At 42.7% G+C, this 25,229-nt stretch overlaps 1 protein-coding gene across 4 annotated transcripts in view; it reads right to left on the bottom strand.

Annotated features, from left to right (window-relative positions):
• The window catches only part of fam135a (family with sequence similarity 135 member A), a 257,651-nt gene that overhangs the window by 99,205 nt on the left and 133,217 nt on the right, over positions 1–25,229 (bottom strand). For 2 of the 4 annotated variants that reach the window (XM_078541854.1, XM_078541855.1), the window contains 4 exons: positions 18,917–18,994; positions 18,603–18,652; positions 17,069–17,227; positions 15,713–15,786 (listed from right to left, as the gene is read on the bottom strand). In XM_078541854.1, coding sequence (XP_078397980.1) covers positions 15,713–15,786; positions 17,069–17,227; positions 18,603–18,652; positions 18,917–18,994 — 361 coding nt within the window. Of the gene's footprint in view, positions 1–15,712; positions 15,787–17,068; positions 17,228–18,602; positions 18,653–18,916; positions 18,995–25,229 lie in introns of those variants that run through there. The other 2 variants (XM_078541856.1, XR_013576591.1) reach the window with 2 other exon arrangements.

Below are 25,229 nucleotides of genomic sequence, written 5' to 3'. Positions count from 1 at the left end.
TTTTGCTGGTGGCAAGGCCATGGGAATCAGGGGTGGGGAACAAACGACAAATTTAACAAAATAAGGCAATTAAAAACAAAAATGCATGTTTTCCAGGAGGCAGCCTTCAGCAGTCCTTTTAAGAACTGTTGGTTTGGTTGTCAAGCGCCTGAGAATACTGACTGCTGCAAGAGCAACAAATTTTGCAATCAGTCACAAACTAATTTTGAAATCTATTGTTTCTAGTTTACATAAGTAATCTGGACTCAGAAACTCAATGCAAAGTGGCCAAATTTGCAGATATCAAGCCAGGACTGGCAATGGAATCAAATTATAAAATGAGAACAGCAAATTAAATTTAATTTAGGGAGGTCAATAACCAGGGTTCACAGATTGAAAGAAATTGGTTGAAAAATTAAAGGGGAAGTGAGGAGTAATTCTTCCACCCAGAGGGTGGTGGAGTTCTGGAACTCACTGCCTGAAAGGGTGGTAGAGACAGGAACCCTCAACATATTTCAAACACACTTGGACATGTATTGATATGAAGAAGCCTATAGGCCAGGATTTGGCAGGTGAGATTAGACTGGATCATTCTTTTTTGGATCGACAGGGACATGATGGGCTGAATGATCTCTTTCTGTGCCGTAAACCTCCCCACCCAGTCACGTCAGCCGCTATTTTTAATGGTTCTCTTCAGATGTCAGCCCTCTCTCCTTTAAATTTGACATTATCAACCCTCTCCTCAAAAAAACCCTTGACCCCAGTCTTAGCAAATTTCCATCCCATCTCCAATCTCCCTTTCCTCTCAGTCATTGAACACGCTGTCGCCTCCAAATTTGAGCTTATCTTTCCTGGCACACCCAGTCTGAATCCCTCATTCAGGTTTCCACTTCTTCCATAGTACTACAATAGCTCTTATCAAAGTCAGAAATGATATTCTATGTGACTGTGACAAGGGTAAACTTTTCTTCCTTAACTTTCTCAAGCCTTGGGCAGCCTTTGACATGGTTGACCACAGCATCTTCCACCAATGCCTCACTACTGTTGTCCAGCTGTGTGAGACTGCTCTCACCAGGTTCCATTCTTATCTATCTAATCGCAGTCAGAGTATCACTTGCAATGGCTTCTTTCCTGCTTTTGTACTGTCACCCCTGGTGCCCCCCAAGGATCTATTCTTAGCACCCTCCTATGTCTCATGCACATACTGCCCCTCGGCACCATCATCTTAAAGCACAGTGTTAGTGTGCATGCCGACAACACCCAGCTCTACCTCTCGCTAAATTATCAGACTGCTTATCTGCCATCCAGTACAGGATGGGCAGAAATTTTCCCACTCCAAACTAGTCCCTAGCAACTGGTTTTATCCCGCTCCCTAGCAACTGTCCAAGGCTAAGCTAGTCTGTTTGCAATCTTGGTTTATACTCGGCCCTGAGATGAGCTTCCAAGCACATACCCTTGCCATCACTAAGGTTCCACCTCAGTAACGTGACTAAATTCACTTTGCCTGAAACAAAAACAAAAATTGCTAGAAAAGCTCAGCAGGTCTGACAGCATCTGTGGAGAGAAAGACAGAGTTAACGTTTCGAGTCCGTATGACTCTTCTTCAGAACTAAAGAGAAGTAGAAATGTGGTGAAATATTTACTGTGTAAGAGGGGTGGGACAGATGAAGCTGGATAGAAGGCCAGTGATAGGTGGAGGCAAAGGAGAGATTGCAAAAGATGTCATAACAAAAGGTCGAAGGGGTGTTGATGGTGGTGATATTAGCTAAAGGAGGTGCTAATGGTGACATAAAGAGTAGAAAGCAGGACGAGCCAGTGACACGATCCTTTGAATATGGAGGCTGGTGGGGTGAAAAGTGAGGACAAAGGAGAGGAAGATGTGAGGGCAGAGGAGCGGGAGATGGGTCAGACACGGTTGAGGGCCTTGTCAACCGCCATGGGTAGGAAACTTCAGTTAAGGAAGAGGGAAGGCATATCAGAAGCACTCTTTAGGGCCCTCAACCGTGTCCGGCCCATCTCCTGCACCTCTGCCCTCGCACCTTCCTCTTCCTCCCAGAACCATGATAGGGTCCCCCTTGTCCTCACTTTTCACCCCACCAGCCTCCGTATGCAAAGGATCATCCTCCACCATTTCCACCAACTCCAGCATGATGCCACCACCAAACACATCTTCCCATCACCCTCGCGCCCCCCGTCGGCATTCCTTGGGGACCATTCCCTCCGGAACACCCTTGTCCACTGCTCCAACACCCCCTACACCTCAACCCCCTCCCACGGCACCTTCCCATGCAACCGCAGAAGGTGCAATACCTGCCCCTTTACTTCCCCTCTCCTCACCGTCCAAGGGCCCAAACACTCCTTTCAAGTGACTTCCCTCAATTTGGTCTACTGCATTCGCTGCTCCCAGTGTGGTCTCCTCTACATTGGAGAGACCAAACGCAGGCTGGGTGACCGTTTTGCAGAACACCTTCGGTCTGTCCGCAAGCATGTCCCAGGCCTTCCTGTCGCTTGCCATTTCAACACACCACCCTGCTCTCATGCCCACATGTCCGTCCTTGGCCTGCTGCAATGTTCCAGTGAAGCTCAACGCAAACTGGAGGAACAGCACCTCATCTTCCGATTAGGCACTTTACAGCCTTCCGGACTTAACATTGAGTTCAACAACTTCAGATCATGAACTCTCTCCTCCATCCTCACCCCTTTATTTTTTAATTTTTATATATACATTTTTCCCACCTATTTCTATTGTTATTTTAATAATTTATTTCCATTCTTTGTTTTATCCCCACCTTATGGCCTATTTTGATCCTTGCTCCCACACTGTCCCCTCCCCCCACCACATCCCCACTAGGGCCATCTGTCACTGGCTCATCCTGCTTTCTACTCTTTACGCCGCCATTAGCACCTTCTTTAGCCAATATCACCACCCCTTCGACCTTTTGTTTATGACATCTTTTGCAATCTCTCCTTTGCCTCCACCTTTCACTGGCCTTCTATCCAGCTTCATCTGTTCCACCCCCCCTTATACAGTATATATTTCACCACATTTCTATTTCTCTTTCGTTCTGAAGAAGAGTCATCTAGACTCGAAATGTTAACTCTGTCTTTCTCTCCACAGATGCTGTCAGACCTGCTGAGTTTTTCCAGCTATTTTTGTTTTTGTTTCAGATTTCCAGCATCCGCAGTATTTTGCTTTTATCACCTTGCCTGAGTTTACCTACTGCTGAAACCCTCATTCATGCCTTTATTACCTCAAAACTTGACCGTTCTAAAGCATTCCTCGTTTGTCTCCCAGATTCTACCTGCCACTAAAATTCAGCAGCCTTCCACCAGCCATGTTAAAGCCAGTAGATTAGCATTGTGTAAGAGTACTAGGACAGGCAAAGGCACGTGGAAGGCAGATACTAAGAGAATGCACAAGGTTGATTAGTTGAATTTTATATACAATATGGAATGATTTCATTTAAAATTTTAGCTTGGAATGTTTATTTTGGTTTTCATTTCTGCACTGTGGCCAAGCGGATACTGTAACATCAGTGACAGAGGGATGGTAATGTGTGAACTATTGGTTAATGGGGATCTAGGGTTGCATTACTGGTATTGCACTTGGATGAGTACTTCATTGACACACTGTCAAGTACTGAAGGGTTCCTCCAGAGCAGTCTAGGCAGTGAAAGTATTGTTTCAGTGTCCCAATGGTCTGCTCTATCATATTTTATATAGCAATATAGCTTTCATTGTATGTTGCACATATCAGCATAGATTGCATACTAAAGTCAGTCACTTCACTCTTATTGCTCAAAAGCTAGCTTTGGTTTGTTGTGATAGTTCAAATGCAGCTGGCACAAGGGACTGTAGCAGGATGAAAGACAGCAGGATATTGAGTATTAATATGCATGATTTTCTGCCTACACATCAGCTGGATGTTGAGGGAGTGGATCCTTTACAACTCCCAGTATATGGCAGAGTTGACATGTGGCAGCTGCAAAGCAATGTGGATGCAGTTAATGGCAGCTGTGCATGGAGAGCCTGCAATCCTAGCGAAGCTACATGCTTGCTTTGCCTGTTTCTTTCTGGCAAGAATGAATGAAATACAGTTAGCGCTTAATGAATAGAGTATCTTATTACACTGCATATGGAACAGTAGATAACAAATTAAACATCTCAAGCTCCAACCCAAAAGAGGTCATACACAAAAAGGTTCATGGCCACAGTCACCTTTCACAGCAGCTGACAGTGCCATCCTTGCCCTCCTCTGAAGTTGCAATTGTGATTGCAGCATGTGGCAGATTTTAATGAGGCATTCTTACTTTGGACACAATGTTCATCGTAGAGGTTCATGCAGGAGAATTGCTCCCTGAACCTGGAGCGATGTGGTCCCCTGCCGAGAGTCCTTCGCTCACTCCAACCCCCCCACCCCCATCATTCCTCCTTTTACAGCAGCTTGTCCTGTTCTGCATGGCCTCTGCTCATTGCCCAAAACTTCTGCAACTTAAAGCAACTACAGAAATCACCAAGCACTTTTTAAAAATTATTTTATGGGATGTGGGCTTCACTGGCTAGGTCAGCATTTATTGCCCATTACTAATTGCCCTGAAAGCGGTGGTGGTGAGCTGCCTTCTTGAACTACTGCAGTCCATGTGGTGTAGGTACACCCGCAGTGCTATAAGGGGAGTTCCAGGATTTTGACCCAGCGATAGTGAAGGAACGGCGATATAATTCCAAGTCAGGATGATGTGTGACTTGGAGGTTAACTTGCATTTGGTGGAGTTCCCATACGTCTGTTGCCCTTGTCCTTCTAGGTGGTGGAGTTCACAGGCTTGGAATGTGCTGTCGAAGGAACCTTTGAGAGTTGCTGCAGTTGTAAGTTTGTGAATTGTAAATGGCACACACTGCTGCTACTGTGCGTCAATGGTAGGGGGAGTGGGTGTTTAAGGTGGTGGATGGGGTGTCAATCAAGTGGGTTGCTTTGTCCTATATGGTGTCGGGCTTCTTGAATTTTGTTGGAGCTGTACTCATCTAGCCAAGGTGGAGAGTATTTCATCACACTTAAGCCTTGTAGATGATAGACGGCTTTGGGGAGTCAGGAGGTGAGTTACTCGCCACAAACTTCCCCAGCCTCTGGCCTGCTCTTGTAGCCACAGTATTTATATGGCTGATCCAATTCAGTTTCTGGTCAATGGTAACCTCCAGGATGTTGATTGTGGGGGGATTCAGCGATGGTAATGCCAAGGGGCAATGGTTAGATTCTCTCTTGTTGGAGACCGTCATTGTTTGGCATTTGTGCAGCACAAATGGTACTTGCCACTTATCAGCCCAAGCTGAATATTGTCTAGCTCTTGCTGCATACGGACACGGACTGATTCAGTATCCGAGGTGTCGCAAATGGCATGGAACATTGTGATATCATCAGTGAACATCCCCACTTCTGACCTTCCCTCCATCATAAGGTCATGGATGAAGTAGCTGCAGATGGTTGGGCGTTGGACACCTGAGGAACCCCTGCAGCTACGTCCCAGGGCTAAGGTGATTAATGTCCAACAACCACAACCATCTTACTTTGGTTAGAGTCTTATCTAGCACAGTGGAGAGTTTTCCCCTTGGCTTCAGTTTTGCTAGGGCTTCTTGATGCCCCACTCAGTCAAACGCTGCTTTGATGCCAAGGGCAGTCACTCTCACCTCACCTCTGGAGTTCAGATCTTTTGTCCATACTTGAAGCAAGGCTGTAATGAGGTCAGGAGCTGGGTGGCTCTGTTAGAGCCCAAACTGAGCGTCAGTGAGCAGGTTATTGCTGTGTAAGTGCTGCTTAAATAATACTGTCGATGACACCTTTCATCACTTTGCTGGGATTGAGTAGACTCATGACGCACTAATTTGCTCGGTTGGATTTGTCCTGCTTTTTGTGGACGGACATAACTAGGCAGTTTTCCACATTGTCAGATAGATGCCAGTGTTGTATCTGTACTGGAACAGCTTGGCTGGAGGCACGGCTAGTTCTGGAGCACAAGTCTTCAATACTTTTGCTGGAATGTTGTCAGGGCCCATAGTCTTTGCAGTATCCAGTGCCTTCAGCAGTTTCTTGATATCACAGAGTGAATCAAATTGGCTGAAGACTGGCATCTATAATGCTGGGAACCTCAGGAGGAGGCTGAGATGGATCATCCACTTGGCATTTCTAGCTGAAGATGGTTGCAAATGCTTCAGCCTTGTCTGTTGCACTGATGTTCTGGGCTCCCCCAATATTAAGGATGGGGACATTTGTGGAGCCTCCTCCTTATGTTAGTTGTTTAATTGTCCACACCATTCACGACTGGATACGGCAGGAGTGCAGAGTTTAGATTGGATCTGTTAGTTGTGGGATCACTTAGCTCTGTCTATTGCATGCTGCTTCCGCTGTTTGCCATGTAACTAGACCTGTATTATAGCTTCACCAGGTAGATACCTCATTTTTAGGTATGCTTGATGCTTCTCCTGGCATGGTCTTCTGCATTCTTTGTTGAACTAGGGTTGATTGCCTGGCTTGATGGTAATGGCAGAGTGGGGTATATACTGGGTCATGAGGTTACAGATTGTAGTTGTCTACAGTTCTGCTGCTGCTGATTGCCCACAGCGCCTCATGGATGTTTAGTTTTGAGTTGCTAGATCTGTTTGAAATCTATCGTCAATGTGAAGACGGGGCTTCATCTCCACAAGGACTGTCATGGGCAGATGCATTTGTGACAGATAGACCGGTGAGGACATGGTGAAGAAGGTTTTTCCCTCTTGTTGGTTCCCTCTCCCACCTGCTGCCAACCCAGTCTAGCAGCTATGTCCTTTAGGGCTCAGTCAGTAATGGTGCTACTGAGCCAATCCTGGTGATGAACGATGAAGTCCCCCATCCAGGGTATATTCTATGCCCTTTCCACCACCTGTGCTTCTTCCAATTAGTGTTCAACATGGAGGAGTACTGATTCATCAGCTGAGGGTCTATGATAGGTGGTAATCAGCAGGAGGTTTCCTTGCCTATGCTGGACCTGATGGCATGAGACTTCATGGGGTTGGAGTCAATGTTGAGGACTCCCAGGGCAAATCCTTCGCGACTCTAACCCACTGTGCCACCACATCTGCTGGGTCTGTCCTGTTGGTGGGGTTACCAGCCCAATGGCATTACCACATCCCAATGCCTCCTTCTTAGAGGACTGAAGCAACAGCTAGAAGAAATCAATCTGCAACTAAACTGTAACCCCTTTAATTTGCACTGGTAGAGGGTCCTTCCTGTCACTGAACGCGTGTTCAGCTGTGCAAGGCTAAGAGAGAATGTTAGCTGGAATGCTGAGCTACAAGATGGCACCCTTGGTGGCAAAACAGCGTCGCACACTGATTAATGTTATGATCTATCTGTGCTGCATACTTCTGGCGGCCATTTACTGCATGTGCACCAACACTCACCAATATGGCGTCTCGCTTGGCTCGCTTCAAAGGTGTCCACACGTGCCGTGGACACCATTTTGCAAGTCTAGGGAAACATGTTGCACACAATATACGAGCAATCTCATTTCTGCATACTAAGAGCTTTAGACTCAACACTAAAATATTAATGCAATCAACAAAGATAGCAGAATATTGCACTATTATACAAACATACGAACAAGGAGCAGGAGCAAACCATTTGGCCCCTCAAGGCTGCTCCATCATTCAATAAGATCAAGGCTGATCTGAGAGTAACCTCAAATCTGCATCTTGCCTACCCCCGATAGCCTATCGTCCCCTTGCTTACCAAGGATCTATCCACCTCTGCCTGAAAAATATTCAAAGACTCTGCTTCCACCACCTTTTCAGGAAGGGAGTTCCAAAGACTCTCAGCCCTCAGAGAAAAAATTTCACTTCATCTCCGTTTTAAATGAGCGACGCTTTATTTTTAAACAGTAACCCATAGTCCTAGATTCTCCCACAAGAGGAAACATCCTCTCCACATCCACCCCATCAAGATCCCTCAGGATCTTATATGTTTCAATTAAGTCACCTCTTACTCTTCTAAACTCCAGCGATACAAGCCTAGCCTGTCCAACTTTTCCTCATAAGGCAACCCACCTGTTCCAGGTATTAGTCTGGTAAACCTTCTCTGAACTGCTTCCAACGTATTTACATCCTTCCTTAAATAAGGTGATCAATACTGTACACAGTGCTCCAGATGTGGACTCACTAGTGCTCTGTATAACTGAAGCATAACCTCCCTACTTATGCATAAAAACAAAATACTGCGGATGCTGGAAATCTGAAATAAAAACAGAAAATGCTGGAAAAACTCAGCAGGTCTGACAGCATCCGTGGAGAGAGAAACAGAGTTAATGTTTCGAGTCTGTATGACCCTGAAGAAGGGTCATTTAGACTCGAAACGTTAACTCTGTTTCTTTCTCCACAGATGCTGTCAGACCTGCTGGGTTTTTCCAGCATTTTCTGTTTTTACTCCCTACTTTTGTATTTAATTCCCACTGCAATAAATGATAACATTCTAATAGCTTTCCTAATTACTTGCTGTACCTGCATACTAGACTTTTGCGATTCATGCACTAAGACACCCAGATCCCTCTGCACCTCCGAGCTCTGCAATCTCTCACCATTTAGATAATATGCTTCTCTTTCATTCTTCCTGCCAAAATGGACAATTTCACATTTTCCCACACTATACTCCATTTGCCAGATCTTTGCCCACTCACTTAACCGATCTATATCTTTTTATAGCCTCCTTATATCCTCTTCACAACTCATTTTCCTACCTATGTTTGTATCGTCAGAAAATTTGGCAGCCATCCCATCCATCCGTCCCATTATAGCCAAAACAGCAGAATGCAAATCAGAGAAAATGCAAATTTGGAGCTCTGGTCAGACTACATCTTCAATGCTATGTCCAATTTTGATCAACAAGAAACAAGAGAATGATATTCAAGTTTTGGAAGCAATGGGAAGTCACTGCTGTTCAGTATCAGGGGTCTGAGTCATAAGAGGCTATTAGCCTGGAAAAGGTGGCACAAAAGAGGGATGTAGAATTGGTGTTGGAATTGAAAGAGTTAATCAGATATATTACTCTAAAATACCCTGTGGGAGCAAAACTACAGCACACAAGTTCAAACTAATAAAAGGTTATGACTAACAACAGGAAATTCTTCTTCACGCAAACAGAGCAATCAATGTTTTGAATAAACTTTCAAATAGAATAGTGGAGACAAAAAACCCTGGAATTATTCAAGAAATAACCAAAAGCTATAATGTAGAGAAAGTGGGGGTGGGGTAGAAAGGTTAGGGTCTCTCTGAATGAATGAATTAGGACGGGCTAAAAGACATTCCTCAATTATCTAATGAAGTATTGCAGCAATATTGAAGAATATCTTATGGGAAGAAATGCTGCAGTTGTTTCAGAAGACCCTTTTGCCTAAAAGTCTCAACACACCATTGCTCTACATTTTATTTAATTTGCTTCTTTAAAACATCAACAATTGGATGTTTGATTGCCCTTTCCAGTTTTACCTTCACACAACCTTCAAGAGAAAAACCAATATCATGATACTATGCATTCTTCTTCAATGATGATTTTGTGATGCAAGCATTTTCTTGTTAGCACTGTCCAATTTGGACTACACAATTGCAAGATTTCATATTAAAAAGAGTGTTTCTAATTGGAGTGGCAAGGCAAGTATTTTCATAGAAAGACAAAAAATAAATCCTCCCGGCCTGGAGGGCAGACATTTTAATTAGAACCAGTTGGATGTAGCTGTATGGAGTCAAAGGTATACAACTTTTTACAAACAGATGGAGCATTACAGCTGAAATATCTCACATTGAAAGTACTTTCTCCCCCTACCTAACCTGAAGTTTCCACTTTTCTTGGGAAGGGAACATCAATAAATCATACTAATCAGGTATCTGACCAAGTTTTATCTCTAATGTTGCGCTAATGTGTGTAGAGAAACGCGTTAAACCTGTCTATGCACAAACAATGTATCCTATTTTTTGAATGGCTCAAATAATTAGTCTGACGGCATCTGCTGAGAGGAATACAGTTAACGTTTCGAGTCCGAATGACTCTTCAACAGAACTAAGGAAAAATAGGAAAGAGGTGAAATATAAGCTGATTTAATGGGGGTGGGACAGGTAGAGCTGGATAGAGGGCCAGTGATAGGTGGAGATTGCCAAAAGATGTCATAGACAAAAGGACAAAGAGATGTTGACGGTGGTGATATTAGCTAAGAAGTGTGCTAATAGTGACATTAAGGGTAGAAAGCAGGACGAGCAAGGTACAGATAGCCCTAGTGGGGGTGGGGTGGGGGGAAGGGATCGAAATAGGCTAAAAGGTAGAGATAAAACAATGGATGGAAATACATTTAAAAATAATGGAAATAGGTGGGAAAAGAAAAATATATATAAATTATTGGGAAAAAGGGGACCGGAAAGGGGGTAGGGATGGAGGAGAGAGTTCATGATCTAAAGTTGTTGAACTCAATATTCAGTACGGAAGGCTGTAAAGTGCCTAGTCGGAAGATGAGGTGCTGTTCCTCCAGTTTGCGTTGACCAGGGTGGTGTGTTGAAATGGCAAGCGACAGGGAGGTCTGGGTCATGCTTGCGGACAGGCCGAAGGTGTTACATGTCTGCTTATATTACATGCCTGCCCGCTTTCCTACAACTTGGGGTTTCAAATCTTGTTGTGTTCCTGAGTCAAGAAGCTCAACCAAGAACAAATTTCCAGCTATCTGTCCGTGAGGAAGATGGAAAGGCATTTCAGGGGGGCAGAGACAGACTGATGAGATGGGAAGACACATTGCACTTCTCCATGGTAAATTTCATCTGCAATATGATTTGTTTTGGTTGGAAGAATGCAGAGAAGCAATACAAACTAAATGGGACCAATTTAAAAGGAGCGTAGAAACAAAGGCCAGAATTTTCCACTCCCGCCTGTGGCGGGCTGTGACTCCTGCAGAGAGAAGGTACATTGGTGGAACAGACCAAAGGCATCTTAAAGATGTGATTTCGATGTTTGGACAGATCTGGCAGAGCACTCCAGTATAGTCCCCAGAGGGTCTCACGGATCACTGTGGCTTGCTGCATACTGCACAACCGGGTGCTGCAAAGGGAGGAGGACTTGCCAGATGTGTCATGGAGGAGCTGTCTGTCTCTTCCGAGGAGAAGGACATCGAAGGGGTTGAGAGCGATGAGGTTGAGGAAGCTGAGGTTGTAGGGGAACAGGCCATAGTATGGGCCAGATGAGGCAGGCACTTGCTTGAGGCCCTCGTAGCCATCAGATTCCATGAGGATGATGAATTGCAGTGAGTACCCTCTTCAACAAGTGCCCTCCATCATGGGCCAACATTAACACCAGCATTGCTTTTCCTTTCATTTCAACCAGGCACTTCAATATGAGAATGAACAGTTACACATCAGGCTCACATTGTCCTGATCCTCTGAAGGATGATGGAGCCTCAAGAACATATGCCCTTGCTGAGGTGAGGTGCTAACTGGAGGAGGGTGTCCTGGCATCAGGCGTCAGAAATTGCTGCCTCTTCACGCATAACTCTAGCATTCCAGTCGCAACAGCAGCCTTCAAGAGCGAGGAGTTGTTCCACTACCCTCAGTTGGTTCTTTGCTGTATGCCTTCAATCTGACAAAGTTCCTCAAGGAGATCCAACCCCAGCAATGGGGCAATGTATTCTATGTAACCTCTTTGGCTAAACTGATAGGTGACACTTGGGCCAAGGTCGCTGAGGATGTTCTGCAAGTGTGCATCCAATCTAAGAAGACTCAATCCTCTGTGCCACCTTCTCCTCTATCACATTAACATCTGGCACTCTCAGTTAATGATGCTGGCTCACTTTTATCCACACCTTACTGTGCATGTGGAACACCTGAAGACGATGACTTTCAACCACTTGCATGCCAGACATTAAAATGCCTCTGCTTTAAGGCACACATTGTGTCCTCATGGCCAGCCCTGGCCCTTGTGAACTCCAAAATCTCAGACACCATGAGGCCCTCAAGATGATGAGTCATTGCTAATAAAGAGCAGACTTCAGCTTTAGTACATCCTTGTGTCTATCCCATTGCCCCCCTCAACATTGTCTAAAGTTATGACCTGCATTTCCAGAGCATGCTCAAAGGCTCTATGGGCAGCCAAAAATCACCATTTGTAATTAGCATCTCACATCTCAGCAAGTGCAATGGGACACACAGTGCTGCATCCCAACATTGTGACGAGAGCCTTTTGGCCGCAATACAGATAATTGCAGGTGGAGAAACGATCAAGGTTGTAGGTTCGAGCGCCAGGGCAATTATGTGGCAGAGAAGGGCAGAGCTTTGTCACCTTGAGGTGGCAAGGTGCCCCCACTTGTTGGTAAGCTTAGCAGATGTACACTCGAAAAGTCAGAAAAAGGCAGACAGGACCGCAACGAGCTCTAAGTATGGGCTCATTGCATGAAAACCCTGCTGGATGACAGAGAGCACATGGAGTTGCACGATAAAAGGCCCTTCTCCATGTGTAAACACATCTCTCCTTGTACACTACACCTTCGCCTTTCAAGAATGCAGTTGATGTAGGAGAACACCTCTGCCTCAATCTTACACAGCCAAAAATAAACATGACATGACCCTGCAATGCATGTGAACAAGGTTCCTTCCACAAACACACTTAACATTAAGGTCGAGGCATCACTGATGTCGAAAATAATCTGAAAAAGGGGCACACACTGTGGTGACATGGAAGCACACTACACAGATGAGAGGCCCATGGTACCACATTATTATAAGTGGGTTATTAAGTTATTAAATTATTATTAAGTGGGTATAATAATATACATTATTATACCCACTTGCATGCCAAACAGCATAAGCAGCAAGTGATAGACAGAGCTAAGCGATTCCACAACCAATAGATCAGATCTAAGCTCTGCAGTCCTGCCACATTCAATCATGAATGGTGGTGGACAATTAAATATCTCACTGGAGGAGGAGGCTCCACAAATATCCCCATCCTCAATGCTGGAGGAGCCCAGCACAGCAGTGCAAAAGGTAAGGCTGAAGCATTCACAACAATCTTCAACTAGAAATGCCGAGTGGATGATCCATCTCGGCCTCCTCCAGAGGTCCCCAGCGTCACAGATGCCAGTCTTCAGCCAATTCAATTCACTTCATGTGATATCAAGAAACGGCTGAAGGCACTGGATACTGCAAAGGCTATGGGCCCTGACAATATTCCTGCAATAGTACTGAAGACTTGTGCTCCAGAACTTGCTGTGCCCCTAGCCAAGCTGTTCCAGCACAGCTACAACACTGGCATCCACCTGGTTATGTGGAAAATTGCCCAGGTATGTCCTGTACACAAAAAACAGGACAAATCCAACCCGGCCAATTACCGCCCCATCAGTCTACTCTCCATCATCAGTAAAGTAATGGAAGGGGTCTTCAACAGTGCTATCAAGCGGCACTTGCTTAGCAATAACCTGCTCACTGATGCCCAGTTTGGGTTCGCCAGGGTCACTCAGCTCCTGACCCCATTACAGCCTTGGTTCAAACATGGACAAAAGAGCTGAACTCCCGAGGTGAGGCATGAGTGACTGCCCTTGATATCAAGGCAGCATTTGACCAAATGTTGCATCAAGGAGCCCTAGCAAAACTGGAGTCAATGGGAATCAGAGGGGAAACTCTCCGCTGGTTGGAGTCATACCTAGCACAAAGGAAGGTGGCTGAGGTTGTTAGAGGTCAGTCATCTCAGCTCCAGGGCATCACTGCAGGAGTTTCTCAGGGTAGTGTTCCAGGCCCAACTATCTTCAGCTGCTTCTTCAATCCGTCATAAGGTCAGAAGTGGGGATGTTCCCTGATGATTACATAATGTTCAGCACCATTCGCGACTCTTCAGATACTGAAGCAGTCCATGTCCAAATGCAGCAAGACATGGATAATATCCAACCTTGGGCTAACAAGTGGCAAGTAACATTCACGCCACACAAGTGTCAGGCAATGGCCATCTCCAACAAGAGAGAATCCAACCATTGCCCCTTGACATTCAATGACATTACCATCACTGAATCCCCCACTATCGGCATCCTGGTGGTTACCATTGGCCAGAAACTGAACTAGCCATATAAATACTGTGGCTACAAGAGCAGTTCAGAGGCTAGGAATCCTGCGATGAGTAACTCACCCCCTGATTCCCCAAAGCCTGTCCACCATCTACAAGGCACAAGTCAGGAATGTGATGGAATACTCCCCACTTGCCTGGATGAGTGCAGCTCCAACAACACTCAAGAAGCTGGACAACATCCAGGACAAAGTAGTCTGCTTGATTGGCACCCCATCCACAAACATTCACACCCTCCACCATCGACGCACAGTAGCAGCAGTGTGTACCATCTACAAGATGCACTGCAGCAATTCACCAAGGCTCCTTAGACAACACCTTCCAAATCCACAACCACTACCACCTAGAAGGACAAGGGCAGCAGATAGATGGGAACACCATCACCTGGAAGTTCCCCTCCAAGTCACTCACCATCCTGACTTGGAAATATATTGCCGTTCCTTCACTGTCGCTGGGTCAAAATCCTGAAACTCCCTTCCTAACAGCACTGTGGGTGTACTTACACCATATGGACTGCAATGGTTCAAGAAGGCAGCTCACCACCTTCTCAAAGGCCACAAGGGATGGACAATAAATACTGGCTCACCCAGCGAAGCCCACACCTCATGAATGAATAAAAAAAAAGAGCAGTGGATAATTCTCTGATTGCATGATTATCTCCTACCTGTACCAACTACTAAAGATCACGTAGAATGCCCACCATTGTTCTTCGGTCTGGTTTGAAAGGCTTAAGATGTCAAGCATAGGCTGTCAAGCAATTATGCACAGGCTAAAGTCAATGGGTTAATTTACAAGTTGTACAATACAGGGAAGGAGCAAGAGAGTGTACAATACATAGAAGACAATTAAGAAAGAATCAGTCCATCAGGCCTAAAAATACCCATTTGCGAATGCATTTATGATATTGTTTGAGAATCACCAAGACCTCCGAAAGAAGCCAGCTTTTCTTTGGCAATAATGATGCAGTATCTTATGTTTATCCTTGCCAATCCACATAATTCAATCCCTAGTCAGAACAATGACATGAGCAATCTCTATGATGGTTTATGTCCCCAGAATTCAGTACAAATCAATATTTTTAAGTTCCGTAGGTTTTAAGTCTCAAAGTGACACATAAATATATTAGCATGAAGGGGAGGGAAGGACTGGTGCCCCTCTGCAGGATATGAGAATCTAGGGTTTGAACAACAAATTTGATTAAAAATTACTGAAGCTGATTTAACAGTTAAATGCTTCAAACTTATAAATATATTATACAATTCTGGAGATCTTAGCCATGCCAAATATTCATTCTAAAGTAAATAGGATAACCAGAGGCTTCAAGTGATTGAGACAGCTTTAGAATTATGCCCTGACTTTTTAAAGATGCACCTGTGGAAATCAGAAGTATTAATTATTTTCTCAAGTGACTGACTATGCTTACAAAATCTTGCACTAAGATTACACTTGTATTTTTAAAATTAAACTAATTTACCAGAGCTACAAGTTACTGAAAATTAGTACTAACATTTAATAACTATGACGACATACCACAAACCTTTCACTCAAAAGTGAAAAGGTTGTTATTTCCTAGCAAAAATAGACCCTGGTTATTGTTCTCTTGCCTTCTCTTTAAGTTCATACATTACTTACTGCAATTCCTGATATGCTAGCGCCGCTTGTCTAGGGTGTTCAATGCAGAAAAAAGCTTCTGAAAATCTTCTTACCTATCCAATTGGGTGGGGGAGGAAGGGAACAAATACAGTCAAAATTTCAGTAAATTTTGTAAAGTAGATGCCAAAAACCCTAGTTTAAGTTTTGCACGATATGTATGTAACAAAATGCTTTTGGCCAAGTACCATATCACAGGTTCGGACAAAGGTAAGGACTCACAAATTAGGGGGTGAATAAAGCACTGCAGAGATATATGTATCAAAAGAACAATAGCCATGAATTAGGAATTTTTCAGATAAGAAATACATTACCAGCAAGGTACCTGAGGCTGGTCTTACTGCACTGTAACCCAGACAATTTTATTATGAGCAAGATACTCAAATATGCAGATGATAGTCAAGAGTAAATAACAGCAAACAATAGGAAAAAAAAAATGTCGGGCATAGATCGTCAGGTAAATCGACCTAAATAAGTAGAGCTTATTTGGACTACTATAAAGTATGGTAACAAGGAATTAAAGGAAGGCTCAGGATTAAATAGAACAACAGTACAGTATACAGCCAGGATGGAAAACTAGGGTGATGGTGAAACTATAAATGCATTTGCTCTGGATTTAACTCTAGCAAAGGAGGGAAATAATGTAATGGGTTACATTAGCAGAGAAACATACTACAAATGAATAGAGCTTACAAAGTATTTTAAGACATTAGCTTCTAACAATGACCAGGGTCACAAAAGTTTTAGGGCTAGGGAGCTGGAGAAACATTTCAAAATATGGGGTCTCCCATTTAAAATAGAGAAGAGGGGATTTTTCTTTTATATCTCAGAGGATCATTAATCTTTGGAATTCTCTACACCAGAGAAGAGTGAAGACTGGGTCATTGAATTTATGCAAGGCTGATTTGGACAGATTGTTGGTCTATAAGGGAGTCAGGGGTGATGGGGCGTTGGTGGTGGTGGGGGGCAATAAGGAAAGTGGACATAATACCACAATCACAATCAAATCAGCCATGATCATATCGAGTGGCGGAGCAGGCTGGATGGACCAAATGACCTACTGCTGCTCCTATTTCTTATGTTCTTATATAAATACCAGAGTTGGTAACTGCAGTGGAGATCACATCAACACTTGGGAATATGTTGATGAAAGGGGAATAAGGGATGTAGGAACAGAGTAGGCAAGGTTAAGACTTGAAAACAACGTGGGCCACACTGACTTCTTAAGCCAAACTGCCTGTGTTCCCATTTTGCAATCTCATATAATTCTACGTTAAAGCCATTTGTCCAACTTACAACTAAATGTTTTCATATGTAAATAAATAATATAGTACTTACGCGAAGTATATGATGTTCCTTTGCTAATAAAGCTGAGACTTCTCCTTGTAGGGTCGCAATTTCTATAAACTGTGCCCAAAGAGCCATCAGTAAAGAGCAAAGCTGCGCAAGATCCATGTTTACCAGTTCCGGCAGATCATCAGGATTTTCCACTTTCAGCTATAATTCAGGACATAAACTTTAAGCCTCCATTATGTTTTACAAAAAAAGTAATCTTAATTTTTGGGCTTCTCAATATGCACACTGGGTTTACTTATCCGCATTGCTATCTGAAGGAAAAAGAGCCCCTGACCCTTATCCTCGCTGTTGCATTTTTGAGCGTTGAAGAGCATATTAAAAGGTGACTCGAATCCTTTAACATTTTTGTGAGGCATCAGTTTTTCTCCACACCCCCAAACAAACAACAGTATTGAAATTCATTCACATAAATACATTCACATAAAACCAGAGGAGGAAGGTGAGGAAACAAATACATTTACCTCACCCCATAACCTGACAATGCAATCTAACCATAAATGCACAAGGCATCAAGTAAATGAATGTTGGGACATTCTAACTCTCCAAGTAATGATCTACTGACATAAGGATAAATCAAGAAATTAATTAGATCCCTCAAATACTAAAATGCATTTATTTAGATTTGAAACGGTCAAATTGAAATGAATAATTTGCTGACACCCAGATGAAGCCAAACCAATAAAATAAACTTATGCAAATGTTCCCAAATTTTCTGCATTACACATTTACATATACACGATATGGAAATTTTTTTTGCCTCTAGGATTCATAGCTACATTGATGCTAAGAATTTTGTAATTGTGTGGATGTCATGGTATGTTTACATATCACAAAGTATACAAATATATTGAGGGGGACACACAGTACCATAAATTAAAGATACTAATGGCCCTCTTATTCTGTTTTTAAAAAATAAATAGTTCTCCACTGCCTGATCTGGAGGAGAATTTAAACCTTGTATCTGCCATGCATCAATCACAGCCAGAATATAACCTTTCCCCTTGCTGTGTAATTAGCAAGTCTGACACAAAGCTTACTGTAGGACTGTAGGTCCATAATCTTTCTGAGCATTCACAAGCTCAGCAATGGCTGGGATTGAACTCTTCTGACATTGCTATCAGTACTGAACAATTGCCTTACTGCAACTACTGGTCAGTAAAATTGCATTAAATATTAATGCAGGCTTTAGAAGAGGGCAAAAGAACTAGCAGAAAAGGTCCAACTGAAACCAGCCAAGAAATATCTTGCAGATCAGAATGTCCTTGAATTTGTACGTTGCATTCTTGGAGTAAATACAAATGCTAATAGACACAAAAGATAATGCCCGGGATTTTCTGACCCTGCTATGGGTGAGGCAGCATCCCAACCAGAAGTCCATTGACTTGCAGCAGGACCGGAAGATTGCAGCAGCAGGCAGGTGCGGAAAATCCCACCGAATGTCTTTAATAGGAGCTCTAGTTTGGGAAGCATTTATGATCTCTGTTAAGTCAAAACTATTTTATATTAACATACATACCTTTATCTGTTCACAAAGTTCTGAGAGTCTGGCATCAACATCAATCTCCTCTGAAAAATAAAGTCCACATTAAAATACAAACAACTATTAGAAAAGCAAATATCAGCAGTAGCAAAAGAATAGCATGTTAAGATTTGCGATCATTTGAATTTTGCAGAATAAATTTGTAAAATACTTTTAAGATTCACACAAATTGCTTTCAATTTGCTCACTGTCAGCATTGAAATCTATTGCTTGAAATTATATTAACTATTCTGAACAAAATCATCTACAGGAAGTATATAGGTTTACTGTTAGAAGTCATGTAGACATACCTATCAAAATGTCCCTCTGTGTTCTTGGATATTTTCTTCTGAGGAGTCGTTCATAAAGGACCTGCATGTTGGTCATGGCTAGTCATAGGATTGTACACACGTGCTTGTTATTGTATCCTCTTTTAAAACCTACATCCTATCAGCTTTCTAAAGGTTAGCTGCTGAATTGCAACTCTCCGAACACCTCAAGCAAAGCTTTTAGAACTTATGTGAGCATTAGCTACCATGCTTTTCATATCAAAGCAAAGCACAAAAACCAAAAGATGAAAGCAAAGATGGAGCTTATTAGTCCATATCTTTTGTTAGAGACACTTGGTTAAAGCACACCAGCAAATCTTTTCAATAATGCATTTTCATGAAGCTATACAAGAACATATTATATAAAGAGAGCAATTTATATGGGTGCTGTATAAGCTTGCAGCAATAAACCATGCATAAAATATTAGAAATTAGAGTGTAACATATCCTTTTGAATGGTTACTAGAACTGGTAGGCATCTTCAGAGCTTTAATTAAGAGGACCACCAAAAATGGCAAAACTAGCTATTAAAAAATTATACATGTACTCATGGTTATATAGCCACTAACTAAGCTGCATTTTTAAACAAGTTTCAATGTTGCATGTCTCCACTAGTTTTACAGCTCATTGTTTATGGGTTAAAAGAAATAATTTTACATTTAATTGAGCAATCTTATCCCATTGTTTAACCAACACTGCAGGAGCTCTCACTTGTGCAACAAGCAACTTGTGTGTGTTCAATGGTCACACAGGGTGAAAAAAGACGCAAGTGTGACAAAAAGAAAATTTCCCACTTGAAGATCCCTCAAAAGCACAAATATGTAAGGAAGGTGGAGAAGAGAAATCATCAAAAATGTAAATTATTTAACCAAATGTTACTTTGTCATCCAAAAAGTAACTGAACGCTCTTTTGCACAAGCCACATCTCATGGCTAAGGGGATTGCAAAAACATCCATGAAGATCCAATTTATGTATTAAATGCATAGCACCTCTCAAATTCTATGTTTTTAATTATGTCTTTTTTCCAAAATTACTACAAATTAATGCTGAAAATCTGAAATATAAAAAGAAAATGCTGGAATTATTGAGCAGGCCAGGCAACAGCCGTGGAGAGAAACAGTTAATGTTTCAGATCTTTCATCAGAACTGGAAAATGTTACATGTACCAGGTTTTAAGTAAGGATGGAGGCAGGAAAAGGGAGAGAAGGGTGGAAGGAACAAAAGGTCACCAGCATGAAACGCTGGCCTGGACTTTACAATCAGCGGCGAACAAACGGCACTTGCCCTTCATTCTGTTTATAGCTACCCACAGACTTTTGTGTGGCAAGTTAAAATCATTGGAGTCCAATAAAGCATGGTGTCTCTATGGGACTTCTGTGGCCTGTGCTACAGGGTAAGCAACTGCGCGTCTCCTCAACCAGAATCTTTAATGAACCACACAAGGTCTAATTTAAGAAGTGTAAGTTACAATATTAGATTCAATATAAAATTATGCACAGAAAGCAAAATAAAGAGGGGAAAATAATTGGGATTGAGAGAAACAAAGAAAAAGTTGGTAAGTATTGCAACTTCACCCCCACTTACATGTATTGCAATGTTGAGTCCACAGAATTGTTATAGTGCAGGAGGTGGCCATTTGGCCCATCGTGTCTGCACCAGCTCTCCGAATGAGCATTATGACTCAGTGCCATTCTCCTGCCTTTTCCCATAACCCTGCATACTGTTTCTATTTAAATAATCATCGAATGACTTCTTGAATGCTTCAATTGAACCTGCCTCCACCACACTTCCAGGCAGTGCATTCCAGTCCTGAACAACTCGCTGTGCGAAAAATCTTTTTCTCACATCGAATTTGGTTTTTTTTGAAAATCACGTTAAATCTGTGCCCTCTCGTTCTCGATCCTTTTACAGAGCAGTTTCTCCCTATCTAAACTGTCCAGCCCCCTCATGATTTTGAACCCTTCTACCATCTCCTCTTAGCCTTCTCCTCTCCAAGGAGAACAGTCCCAACTTCCCCAACCTATCTTCATAGCTGAAGTTTCTCATCCCTGGAACCATTTTTGTAAACCTCTTCTGCATTCTTTCCAATGTATTCACATCCTTCTTAAAGTATGGCACCCAGAACTGTACACAATATTCCAGCTGAGATCTAACTATTGTCCTTTACAAGTTCAGCATAACCTCCTTGCTCTTGTACTTTATGCCCCTATTAATAAAGCCTAGGATACTGTGCACTTTATTAACTGCTCTCTCCACCTGTCCTGCCACCTTTAATGACTCATGCACATATACACCCAGGTTCCTTTGCTCCTGCACATCCTTTAGAGTTGTACCCTTTATTTTATATTGTCTCTATCCGTGAGGCATTGGTAGAGCACGATTTGTGGAGGAGCAGGACAACTTTGACTGAAACTTCTTGATTTCTGCATTTTACTGCATATGTGCTGACTGCAGAAGTTGCTTTTCAATTTATCAGAATGAGTGGGTGCCAATAAGACACAATTCTTGGTACCACAAATGCAGATGCTGCCTGGCCTGCTGAATACTTCCGGCTTCCTGTTTATACCCTCCAAATGAACTGGATTTGCTATGTAAACAGGACAATGAAGTGCAAGAGTAAACTGTACCACTAGTGATGTTGTACAAATGCTTAATCCACCCATACAAAATTCCTCTCGACTATTTTAAAGGAGTTAACCCATTTAAAATAAATGGGGTAAATGTCTGTTAGGGCAGAGAGCAAACTTAATGTAAGCACATTAAATGTTCATTTGATATCAATAGTAATTTCTATTCAAAATTGTATTCATGGGGATTTTTCAACTTTTAAAAATTTTGGATCTACTGCAGATATCTGCTCAGATTCAGTTGCTCCCATAAGTGGTCTAAGGCTTACTTCTGTGTGGATGGACCTGCACTCCCTATATTTGCTTCTACAATAGCATGTCTTGGAGCTGCAACAAAACTTCCCCCTTGTGATCTTGAATCTCTCTGAAGATAATGTAAGAAAATATTTGAAGTTAAGCTTGAATTGAATCTTCCATCTGTTTTATTTCACACCAAGTACAGTTGTAATCAGCTTCACTATTCAATTGGTATATCATATTCATGTGGTACAAATTAAAGAATATGGCGCACTTGAATCAAAAGTAAACATACATACTTAAACAGAACCTTGTAACTGCTCCTCAAACATTTCTAACTATGAGCCAGCTTATATCTTTCACAGCATCATTAAAAAATCTGACAGTACTTGCAACAAATATGCCTGCGTTTCCATTTCCCTTTGTTTGTTAACTTGTCTACATAAGGTTTGTTGCTTTGTTTTTAAAAACCTCCATTTAACATATTAATAACCTTCCCATTAGGATCTACTTTTATCTTCTAAATCTTTCTGTGGAAAAATTATCAAAAATATTCTGAAACATAGTAATTGGCTAACTACTTATTCAAAAGGATATATTTGAGCACCATTGATAATGTTGGCTTTTCCTCATCTCTGGGAAACCGCGTAACCTAGCAAAACTACACACCCTTCATTTACCTCCAAATAAGAAAGGCCCACACCTATTTAAAACTAATGATGGAGCTTCCCTTGAATTATTTTACATTATTCTTTCATGATGCCCAGCACTAAAAGAAAGCAACTAAACATTTAAACTAGCTTTTGACCTTGAATAAAATTCTTTAAACTCCAATTGCTTAACATTGGAACCATGTTCAAACCATACCAAAAATTTGTAAATTTTAATCTGAATTTCCTTGGTATTCTCAATTGCCTTTAGTGCTTAAAACAGCAAAATTAAAATTTACAAACATGAAATCTGACTCACGATAGTTCGCTGATACTTGCATAAAATCTGAAAATCTTCAATTAGTCCAAAGAATCTTTTCCCGGTAGTGTAACCCCTAACAACCATTTCACATATTTAAGTAGATTTAACCTGACTTATCTGGTCAAGAGTGCCATTATACAGGACCAAGCAAAAGCTGCAAATTTTCTGAACCAAGACTACGTTATAATTATAATTCCACAGTTAAAATACTGGCTTCTTTAGATGGTAATACAAATGTGTTTTCTGATGCCTCAGGTTGAATTAATGCAATCAGAAAGGACAAATAGGATTCAATTTAGCTCTCTGGTGTTTATATCCTGAAAATTAAGATCAACTTAACCAAATCATCTAGTGTGTGTTCACAAAATATACACAATGGTATTAAACTCAATTGAAGCACCTTCAGCATTATCCACATCCTATACTCATTGGAGTTCAGAAAAATGAGAGGTGAATTGAAACACGTAAGATTAGGACAGGATAAATGCTAAGAGGATGTTTCCCCTCGAGGGGGAATCTAGAACCAGGGGCACAGTTTAAAAATAAGGGGTCTCCAATTTAAGACAGAAATAAGGAGGAATTTCTCCTCTCAGAGGCATGCTAACCTTTGGAATTCTCTTGCCCAGAGAGCAGTGGAGGCTGGGTCATTGAATATATTCAAGGCTGAGTTAGGTAGGTTTTTGATTTACAAGGCAGTTGAGGAATAGGCAGGAAAGTGGACTTAAGACCACAATCAGATCAGTCATGATCTTACTGAATGGTGGAGCAGGCTTGAGGAGTCGAATAGCCTACTCCTGCTCCTAACTTTTAGGATCTTATCAATGATTTATGAAATGATAATTTTATCCTGTCATTGTATCGAGGTTGGTTTATCACATAACATTGAGGTAAAGGGCTAAAATTAAAATACTACTATACAAAGGGAATTTCAAATGTCAACATGCATGAGTTCCAAGTACTTGCATTCACTATTTAAGCAGAATTGTGAAGCATGAGTCACTATCAATAACAAGTGAGTCAGAACCTAAAATATGACAGAGGTGAAGACTTAGAAATGTGTTCATGTAATGCCTGTTTTACATGCTTAAAATGGGCATCTCAGCACATCTGCAACCAGTTCGAACTGGCCTCGGGAGCCAAAGTAAATCGTGGGAAGAGCGAGGCCATGTTCTTTGGGAACTGGGCTGACCGATCATTTGTCCCCTTCACCGTCAGGGTTGACGGCCTGAAGGTGCTGGGGATATGGTTCGGAGGGACCAGGGCATGCATTAGAAACTGGAAGGAGTGAGTGTCTATGGTGAAAAAAAAAAACTGGGCATGTGGGAGCGACGCTCCCTCTCCATTGTGGGTAAGAACCTGGTCATCAGATGTGAGGCACTCTCGCTGTTGCTGTACGTGGCGCAGGTCTGGCCCATTCCAGACTCCTGCGCGATGGCGATCACCCGAGCCATCTTTCGCTTTATCTGGAGGTCGAAAATGGATCGTGTCCGCAGGTGATGTATGTACATCGCGATGTACAAGCCTCTAGATAAAGGGGGAAAAAACGTGCCCAACATCGCCCTCATACTGATGGCCACCTTTGTGTGCGGCTGCATCAAGCTGTGCGTAGACCCTCGGTAGGCAAACACCAAGTGTCACTACGTGCTGAGGTTCTACCTGTCCCTGGTGTTGCGAAGGATGGGTCTGGCCACGCTGCCTCGGAACGCTCCAAGTAGTTGGACCGTGCCGTACCACCTGTCCCTCGTGGAAAAATTTATGCGGAGAAACACTTTTGACCACAAGGCCCTGCGGGGAGAGGGTGGATCCTGTGGGATGGTTCACCGAGCAGACTGTCAAAGTCATTTGGCAGAATGCCTCATCGCCAGAACTTTCCAACTAGCACCAAGACGTAGCTTGGCTGGTGGTGAGAAAGGTCCTCCCCATCAGATCCTTCCAACACGCCAGGAGTCTCAGCCCCTCTGCACGTTGCCCTCGTGGTGGCTGTGGTGGGGACGAGACCGTTGTTCACCTCCTTGTGGATTGTGCCTTTGCAAAGAAGGTCTGGAGAGAGATGCAGTGGTTTCTGTCGAGGTTCATCCCAAGCAGTTCTGTGACACAGGACTCTGTGCTCTACGGGCTGTTCCCAGGGACACACACCGAGACAAACATCAACTGCAGCTGAAGGATCATCAACTCGGTGAAAGACGCTCTTTGGTCTGTCCGAAACTTGTTGGTCTTCCAGCGCAAAGAGTTGTCCCCGACTGAGTGTTGCAGACTGGCACATTCCAAAGTCCAGGACTGCGTGCTGAGGGATGCACTAAAGCTTGGGGCAGCCACTGCAAAGGCGCAATAGGGAAAGGTCGCTGTCTAAGACACAGTGCACTGAGGGGCTGGGAATTGTTGAGAGCCCAATGGGCTGTACAGCTCAAAATGAATGTATGCAGTGAATACTAAGTGTATTATAAATGTATTGAAGCAC

Source organism: Cetorhinus maximus, chromosome 5 (genome assembly GCF_964194155.1).
Source record: "Cetorhinus maximus chromosome 5, sCetMax3.hap1.1, whole genome shotgun sequence".
NCBI lineage: Eukaryota > Metazoa > Chordata > Chondrichthyes > Lamniformes > Cetorhinidae > Cetorhinus > Cetorhinus maximus.
Note: the sequence above shows the minus strand (reverse complement) of the source record. Positions and strands in the feature narration are given on the sequence as shown.